Consider the following 9,956-nt stretch of genomic DNA (forward strand, 5'->3'; position numbering starts at 1 on the left):
CTGAAAACGGTAGAGAGAAATGAAAAACGAGGAAGGACCTTCGCTTGGATATGACTTGGAACTATAACATCAAGCATGTCTTGGCAGCTGAAATGGAAAGTGTAAAGAACAAGTACAAAACTCTTATAGACTGTAATGGCTTTCTAAGGATGTCCCTGCAGTGGACAAGTGGCATGAGAAGGTACCAGCAGAAGTCCCCCTGGAAAACTGTACTTCAACCCTTCACGACAATGTCAAGGGGTTTATTATGATATGGCAACCGGTGTTAGACACCGAGGACCCCCTCTGGACTGGAATTCACTATAACAACACTGCAACCAACTGTTTACCAGTATGTGTCTGTAGTTTATATGCATCTACTGGTGTGTTTTGTAATACATTAATAAAGTTGTAACTTTGTGTTTAATTTGAATTCAGGAAAAACTTAGAAAAAAAGATATTTTGGATGTATCTGGAAACTTTAATGGCTTTTTCATGATAATCTATGAAATGATAATGTAGTAATTTGTACTATTTAAGTCTAATGTTGCAGAGATTTTCCACCGGAATGAATTCAAGTTACTATTATGTGTGAATAAATCTTATCACCAAAATTTTTACATTTAATACTGGATATTTGTCCTCATTAATGTAAACCAGAAGTGAAACTGCTCAGCAAAACTATCAACGGATGTACTTTTGCGCACATTTCCCATCAGTTAAAAGTTTATTATACAGTAATATTGTGAATACAGAACATTTCATGGATTTATTTGAAGTATGTCTGTAAATATACAATAGTGCTTATACAGGGGCTTTTCTGAGTTGTTCTTACTGCTGCTTGATATAGAACAACACTGCTCTCATGTGGCTGAAATCATATAATACAAATACAACTGTACATTCATGGAATAGTTCAATCGGTCATCACTGACTGTAAAGAGACAGACAAATAAATGGAATACGTTAGTTAATATAAACTCATTTATAAGGCATATCAGTGTAATTAAGCCTTGGCGGCCATTATATCCGAGCGTAGGATTGCATAAGTTATACATGAGTATATTTTACAAAAAGTCACAAGGTCCAAATTACAAAAACCAACTCATTTCTTACCACTCCAGTGATGTTTTTTTTTTTTTTTTACACTTATGTGGGTTTAAGTTGACATCTGCATGATTTCTGCCTTCATTCACATAATACATGGGTAAATATTTTTTTTTATAATAAAAATAAAATCCAATGAAAACTCCAAGCTGACATAAACACAATGCAAATAATGCAAACTGAAAAATCACATCAAATCTCAGTACGCATCTTTTTCTGCAGGGTTGTCGTTACTGCAGATTAGTGCTTAAGCCAAACAGCTTCACAATTCAAAGGTGTAATGGTTATGAGCCAATTCTTTGTTGACATTAGCCACTTTTATTTTTATGCTAAATGATGAAAATGCAACCTATATATTTTTGTAATACATTGTAATGCGTCTACAGACTGTTATCATGGATGTACGCAACCAATAAAGTCAGGGAAAAGGCCCAGTGATTAAGATACACAATGATTAATATATATAAATTTATTCCAGATGTTATAAATGTTGTGCCTGACACACAGCAATAAAAAACATGAATTGTCTTTAGGTTAGCAAGAGGTCAAAGGTCAACAATCAGGCATGAATGACTGGAGAATTCCCACTGCTGAACAGAGTCAGAGGTTACAGCCCATTTTTATCACATGGCCACATTTTGATCTCATAAATGATATATCTAAACCATCTCCATGACAACAGATTGGATACTAGTTTTGAAAAGTGACTTTAAGTTGTTGGCACATGATACTACAATCATCCAAAAAAATTAAACAACATTAATGATCTCTTATGGCAGAATATAAACAGAGGTCATTTTGTGTTTTTTTGGTTGTACTTTGGGTGAAATGGATCACTGATAATCCCAAAATGGCTTCACATTTCTTATTTTGTTGTCATTGCAACTCCCTTCTTGACCCAGGCATTGCTGTTGAGCAGAGAGAGCATAAAGCGAGCGACATCTCCTCTCGCCACTGAGCTGCCTGCAGGGTTTCCACCGTTATCAGGCACAAAGTAGCCCTCGTGAGTCAGAAACTCCTGAGCTGTAAAGACAAAAAAATATATCAGTCAGAAGCATTACAACGAACAGGAAAAGCACATTTTATCTGTGGGCTATTAAAAGACCAACCAAGTCTGTATGGAAACTCTGTATTTAAAGAAAAATGTGGTCTATTCATTCCTGCAAATACCACATTAAGAGCATGTGCTCATATGCCTCAACTATGACAAAATGGATCCTGAGGCAGGAGGGCCCTGGTCTACAGTCACTGAAGGTCTGCTGTTCATGTGGGTGTAACAGCTTAAGTAACTTTCAGCAACTTTTATGAAATAAATGCACTGTTCAATGTTTCATTCTGTGAATTGGTATATTACTGCCCCCTGGTGGACACAGCTCATCTGCTTTCACCTGTGGCAGACATATTCTTCAGACCAGGAGGACGAACCACAGTCCAGTTAATGTCCTCAGTCTTCTGCAGAAACTCTTCCATTTGAAACATGTTGTTGAGGACACTGCGGATCATCGGCAGTAGCATGAAGCGGATCAGATATGATGACCGAGTTCCAGAGTTAGCTAAAACAAAGGAAAAAGAAAAAACACTGTCTATAAAATCTTATACATTTACATGCATTTTTAAAGACAACTGGACCAAAGCAAAGTTAATAATGAGGATCAAGAATCGGATAGCAAAACAAAATGTAAAAAAACATACTGTAGGACAGTGGCAGTGTTGCAGTTTCAAGCTTTCAGGAGCAGGTAGAGTTGACAATAGTTCATAAAGTGTACTAGATGAACAAACTACACATCTGTAATAACTCCTAAGTCCTCTTTGTAAAGTAATGCTATTCTTGCTATTTAAATATTAGAAAAACTGCTGGTTTCAAAAGACAGTAATAATATTAATAAACAAATCTGAGTATTAAAGTTCAGCTCAGTGTTAACACAAGAAAATAAACTTTTAATTACATTTTGAGTTGTCACAGTTGTCATTTACATCTGGAAACTAAACAATGAAGACCATTTAAATCATCTGAAAGTGGCAGACAAAATGAGTCACTATTCTCATTGCCTGCTGCATTAACCCTGACATAATGGTGACATAGTGGAAGCAACTGCATTTGCAAAAAAATTAATTACTAAGAAATCTAGTCACATTGTAAAAGTTCAGCGTGTAAGATTTGCATATGTGTGTTTTCTTGGGTGAAGCTTACGTTGAGTCTGTTTTAAGCTGCAAGATTTTCCTTTGTTGACATTAACTAGCTCCATTTGTAGACTAACAATCTGGTTACAGTCAAACAAATTAGTAATTTTTACTCTTTAGACATACAATTTATTATTTATTCTCACAAATATCTTAAAATGACTCAGTCATTATGCAGTAGTTAAGTCTGCTTATGTGCTTATACGTATTGGAGTCTGTTTTGTGCATGGATCTGGTCATTTGTTGATGTAAAATGACTCCATTTCAAATGCAATTCAAATGACAGTGTTGCACAGCGTTGTCTCTATAAAGGTGAAGAGGCACTGAAGAACACAACACTCAAAGTGCCCTAATGTAAACATCCCACACAAGTGTTAGGATGTTTACTGCTATCATGTGACTGTCATAGAAATGGAGTTAATTCATGCCAACAAATGACATAGACTCCAACACAAACTTAAGAAGTACACATTTGCATATTGAGCCTTTAACTGTAGAGATAGTTGGTACATTTGGTGCATTTTTGACACTTAGAAGAAGTCCTATGCAAATAATTAGGTTATTTCAGACCTTATAGACCACTGTTCAATGTAGCAACAAGAAAACATTCAGATTCAGTCAATCAGTTGCTGTACATTTTGACTGATACCCATGTTTTCACCTGAAAAACTTCAACAATCACCTGTCCAAGCAGAAGCAACACTTAAAGGGAGTACAGGAGCTGAACTTACGCTCAGTGTACCAGGAGGTCATGGTGATGACCCTGTTGACCCGGGCCTCTCGCATAGCGCACACTATGGAGTTCATGGACTGGGTGTAACCCGTCACCCCAGAAAAGAATGAGACCGGGAAGCCGAGGCAGGACATGATCACATCCTGCCCTTTAAAGTGAGACTTCAGGGTGTCTGCTGTGAAAATATCAGCTTCCACCACCTGGAAGCAAACAGGAAAACAAGGCCTCATTTATTTAGAAGTTACGTTTAATTCAGTATTAGGAAGGTTTCACTAAGGTGAGATGGAGGCAGAGTCATTTGATGTACTTACTTTAGCAGGTGAAGCAGTAAAATGGAAGAATTTTCTATTAATGCAACGTGACATTTTTTAATGTTCCAAATTTTTTTCCAGCATCTTAAACTTAAATATTTTTAGGTTTCTTTCCACCTCAGTCACAATAAACCAAATCATTAAAGCAAATCATTTGAAGACATAATCTTGGGATTGTTGACATTTTTTGCTACTTTCTGGCATTTTATAGACACAACTACTAATCAATTAATCAAGTAATGACCAGAATCCTTAGTTGTTGCTACTATTACACCAACACAAGAGATCCAAGTGACTTGATTTTTCATACAATACGCTAATAGGAAGCTAAAGGATAGACTGTTGTATGGAGAAGCGGTGGGATTACACAAGTTATACTTCCTCCCACTTCTTTTCGAATGCGCAAATGAAGTCATACTTTGCTTCATGTATAAGTTTCGGGGTTTTTTTTCTCCATGATTTCTTACTATCTATTTATTTCTAAGGACTAAGTAAGATTACCTTTTGTTGCATATTTGAAATAAGATAAACAAACAAACAGACAAAAAAAACATCTTCCAAGTACTGTCACATTACACGATACAGACTAAATGACTTCTCTTTACCCTGTTAAAGACACAACTCTCTCATATATCTTTAAAAACACAGGTCACAAAAGTGTAATTTTCATTTCAAAAGAGGTTTAGTAATGTCACTGGTCAGTGCAGAATTGGCAAATGCTGCTCAATCAGGAGTAAACCTGGACCAAGTAAACCAGAACTACTATCAGCTATGACTAACGATCAATCTGTTTCTGATCTGTTTAATACAAATTTGGTTATTTTGGGTGCTTCTAGCAGCAGGATAGTAACAGTTACAAAGTAACAGTTGCTTCAAACTCAAAACAAATACTACTCATAATTGTTGTTAATTTTAAGAAACATATCAAGCAATGCAAAGGTGTGTCACTGATGATGTGTGTCTAGGAGCTCCAGATATTTATGAAGATCTATGATAAAAGGGGAATAAGTTATATTAGGCTTTTGAAATGTTGCATTTAATAACCAGGATAAAAAATATGCACTATTGCCAGCCTTTACGTGTGTCCATAGAGTTATCAGCATGTACACAATCACATCATGTTGTTAAAATTAAAGACTTAATGCTACAAGTTTATATATATATATATATATATATATATATATATATACACACCCATATATATATGTATGTATGTATAAACAGGGTGCCTACAAGTTTCTACAGGTTAAATTTAAGACTTTTTAAGACCATTTCAAGACTATTTAGAATAGAATTTAATGCCCATTTCACAGCCTATTTAGCCACCATACTGGCAAAAATTCGTGATTCCTAGAACTTAGGGAAATGTATTTATTCACTCCATCACCTTGATTCCCACCATTCAAAATCATTTCTCAATGGGTTCTACAAAGTTAATGATAATTGGTTCCTAATTGCAATATAAGTTGCCAGATTGAAACGGGTGGAACTAACTTGGACAAAGTTACTTTCTTTGCAGCTCGGACATTTAACAAACACATTTAAACACAATACAGCCAACAAGTTTATAGCAACATAATTTAAGACCTACCATATTAAATTTAATACTTTTTACAGACGTTTTTAAGGTATTAAATGCAGATTTTTAAATTTCAAACTTTTAAGACTTTTTAAGACCCTGCGGGAAGCCTGTATAAAAAAAAGAATCCATGCACACTACCTTTCTCTTGACGTCATAAAACATTTATCATGTGACAACCCAGTGACTGTGACCTTTGAACCCTGGACACAGGGAGCCACATTCTATGCTTATACAAAAACAGTACAATATATGGAGATTACCTTCAGATTATCATGATGCACTGTGAGTTTTGCCGGGTTCCTGACGATGGCGGTGACACTGTGACCCTGCTGCAGCGCCTGGTTCACCAGATACTGTCCAGTCTGCCCAGTGGCTCCCAGCACAGCTATCTTCATCGTCGGTGCTCAGACAGAGGCTTCAGTCTGCGTTGATCAGTGGAAGATGTGCAGTATGCTCTGTCCTGTGTAGCAGCAGGGAGGTTACTTCCCTGTTTCTCAAGTGTAATAAATGATTACTATGGTGCAATAAAGAAGCTTTCTCTCATATTAGGGTTATCAGATGACATAAACTGTGGTTAACATGAAGTTCAATATTTCCAGGGAAAGCTCTTTTTTAAAATATCATTCTTTGAATCAAAATTATTCATCCTGAATTGCCATATAACATAGAAAAAAGACCAAATCTGCAAAAACTAAAATAAATGTAATATATTACGCTTTTACTATTGAATATAATTTAGCCACATAAACCTCTTGACGTCAGAAGGATGTAAAAATCCTCTTGTGTTTAAAAGATATCAGTTAAAAACTGAGTCTGACTGCACACAAGCACAGCATTCAGAAAACTTTCCCTTTGGCATTTCACTGTAATAGAGTTCATTGGAAGATGTCAAATAGATATACTTACACTGTACACTGCCTGGTCAAAAAAAAGTCACAGACAATACAGTTGTGGAAAAAATTATTAGACCATTCTTGTTTTCTTCAATTTCTTGTTCATTTTAATGCCTGGTACAACTAAAGGTACATTTGTTTGGACAAATATAATGATAACAACAAAAATAGCACATAAGAGTTTAATTTCAGAACTCATATCTATCCATTTTCCATGTTTTCTTGATAATAACCAAAATCACTTAATTTCTTACATCAATAGCTATGGCATTGTACTGACAAAAACGGTGCTTTTAGGCATTCCATGTCTTCTCTGTCTGTTTTAGTCACATGATACAGACAGAAGTTAGTACTTGATAGCATAACCATTGTTTTTGATGACTTTTGATGGTCTAATCCTTTTTTCCGTGACTGTATTTCTTTGGGGCAGCTTTAGCTTCGATTACAGCACACATTCGCCATGGCATCGTTCACCTTTATGCAATATCATAACATTTATTTCTATCCACAGTTGCACTAATTTTTCATCAAGGTCTTGTATTGATGATGTAGAGTCAGACCACTGTGTAAAGATTCATCTGTCACATCCCAAAGATAATCAACAGGGATCAGGTCTGGACTCTGTTTTAGGCCTATCCATGTGAGAAGATGATGTCTCGTGCTCCTGAACCACTCTTTCATAATTTGATCCTGATGAATCCTATCATTATTATCTTGGAATACGTCTGTGTCATCAGGGAAGCAAAAAAATCTACTGATGTTCAGATCTGGTCATTCACTATATTCATGTTCAGCTGACCTCATTTGTGTACACATCATTCTACTGAACCTAGACCTGACCAACTGAACCAACCCCAGATCATATAACTGCCCCCTGGGCTTGTACTGTAGGCACTAGGCATGATGGGTAATCACTTCATCTGCCTCTCTTCTCACTCTGATGCACCCATTACTCTGGAACAGGGTCAGTCTGGACTCATCAGACCACGAGTTCAATCTTTATGCTCTTTATCAAACTGATGATTGTTAAAGAAAGAGTAAGCTACTGCATCAGTTAAGGTTAAAGAACTTGTTGGAGCTGAAACGTATTAATCACTGCGGTAATTATCCAATGGAAGGATCTGAACTATTTGCTGAGTTAAATCCAGATGACACCTCTCTAGGCCAGGCAATGTAATTTAATGTAGAGATTAAAATCAGAGACCTGCTATGTTACTTATTATTGGTCCATTTACTATTGGCCTGACATGAGGAGGTAAAATTCTGTAATAAATACTCAATAATTGCCTTTTAAAGTTGCCCAGCAGTTGCAACTTTCAGTTTTAAGTTTGGTAACGCCCGATTTTACACACTCAAAACATTTCGGTGACAAAAATGTTGAAATGAATGCAAGACACCCACATAAAACATATATCCCACAGATGTTGCTCAAAAGACATGGTTAGAAAGAAATGCAAAACTCAACTATCAAGTAAAAAGCATTTTCGACTCTCAAATATCCACAATATTACAATTTAAGCTGCTACTAATAACAACAGCCTCTAAGTAATAACAAAGTAAGCCAGTTAGTAAGAACTTGGACCAACCTAAACTGACCGTGGATGTACTGAAGATAATTCACCTTCATAATAGTGCTGAAAATTCCAGTTCTTTTTAGAGAGCTGTAATTCTTTTGGGTTGGCTCACCAAAAAGAACAGATTCTTTTGACTCCCCAGAATTTTTTGTTGTTTTAATTTAATTCTTACCAAATAAATGTACGTAATGTAAAAACATACAATATATCTAATGTTTATTATTGATATGGCTTCATTTGTACATTTCAAAACTACAATAACAAGTGGTTCCAGGCACAGTTATACTTGTAACTTATTTTGGCATCGATCCAGCTGATGTCATCGTGTCTATGCCTGTGGTGATATCAAAGCATATCAATTGCCTCTATATATGTGGCAAGTTTGAAGTAAATGGAAACAAAATTGATGTTTTTATAGACATTTGAAATTTTGCCCATTATAAATAAATGGGAGAAGAAAAAAGGTTTTAAAAACTCATTGAAAATTTTAACTTTGACCTACTTTTCCCAACATGCAATCTATAAACCCAGTTTGGTATGAATTGAAGCAATAGTTTTGCTGCTAGAGTGTTAACAAACAAACAAACGAACAGAAAACAATACCCCTTGCCCCCCTCCCCAAGCAACAACAAGCCACCAGGCTGAGCCGCAAGAAGTACAACCTGCAGTCCCCTCCAGCACCCTTGTTGTTCAGTGGGCGGGGTCAAAACTTATGAAATAGAAAAACAAAGGAGCAGCAACAGTTTCAGTGGACACTCCAGTACCTTCATTAACAGGCTCATTTGCTTGTATTTTCTAATTGATGGATGGACAGTTTGTACATCCTCCTGAGACCCAGGACAGTAAATGTTTTGGCTTTTTTACATGAAATATTTGTCTGGATTGGAAAAAGCATAATGCAACTGTTTTTCAGATACAATTTTTTTTAATTTTTATTTTATTTATTCATTTATTTTTGGAATGGCCTTTGCAGTGGACATCATTTTTTCTTTTTATAAGTAAAGCTGTGAAACTCTTGTCCCCTCCAGAGGACATAAATGCATTGCTGAGTTCAGGAGGACATGTCTGTGCAGTTAGTTTGTGGAACCTGCTCAGTACAACATTTCTACTTTGCAAAGTCTCCACTCTGCTCTTGAACTGTTTATGATATTAAAATGTATTCCAATTTGACTTCTTTTTTCTTTCACTCCTTTTCCTCACCTTTGCAGCCTGTAATCTTTTGCCCAAACGTCTCTGTCTCTCTGGTCCCTCTCACTCTTGTTCCGGTGTTCACTGTTTTGTGTACCTGTGACCCCACCCATCACCCTTCTGCGCCGCGTGGACACACAAACACCACCTGCACACCTGGACTAATCACGTGCTACTTAAACGCATAAAAAAGACGAGGACGAGCATTTGAGGACGAGGACACTGGACTTGACACAATTTCATAACGCCTTCGCCATGTTGTTTACTTTACGTCACCGCAGCGATGCGTTCAAGAACCGCAGTGTTCAGCAGTGTTTGCTAATCAACGAATGGGCTCTATGCACAGCCCCACTATTTCCTGTACTTCAGGTGGGTTCTTTATTTCCTGTCTTTTATTATTGGACGCAC

The 9,956-nt window shown here is 36.4% G+C and overlaps 1 protein-coding gene across 3 annotated transcripts; it reads right to left on the bottom strand.

Moving 5' to 3' along the window:
• Positions 1-691: 691 nt before the first annotated feature.
• Positions 692-9,814, bottom strand: LOC115425695 (flavin reductase (NADPH)-like). 3 transcript variants are annotated; one of them, XM_030143387.1, is made up of 5 exons: positions 9,561-9,814; positions 6,154-6,353; positions 3,999-4,200; positions 2,475-2,639; positions 1,952-2,109 (listed from the first exon to the last, which is right to left on the bottom strand). In XM_030143387.1, the coding sequence occupies exons 2-5, from the start codon at positions 6,286-6,288 to the stop codon at positions 1,952-1,954; spliced, it is 660 nt and encodes a 219-aa protein (XP_029999247.1). In that variant the 5' UTR covers positions 6,289-6,353; positions 9,561-9,814. The 3 variants fall into 3 exon arrangements, with proteins under 3 accessions (XP_029999249.1, XP_029999247.1, XP_029999248.1); XM_030143388.1 differs by having other exon boundaries at positions 6,154-6,380; XM_030143389.1 differs by lacking the exon at positions 9,561-9,814 and having other exon boundaries at positions 692-2,109; positions 6,154-6,288.
• Positions 9,815-9,956: the final 142 nt, after the last annotated feature.

Source organism: Sphaeramia orbicularis, chromosome 9, assembly GCF_902148855.1.
Source record: "Sphaeramia orbicularis chromosome 9, fSphaOr1.1, whole genome shotgun sequence".
Lineage (NCBI taxonomy): Eukaryota > Metazoa > Chordata > Actinopteri > Kurtiformes > Apogonidae > Sphaeramia > Sphaeramia orbicularis.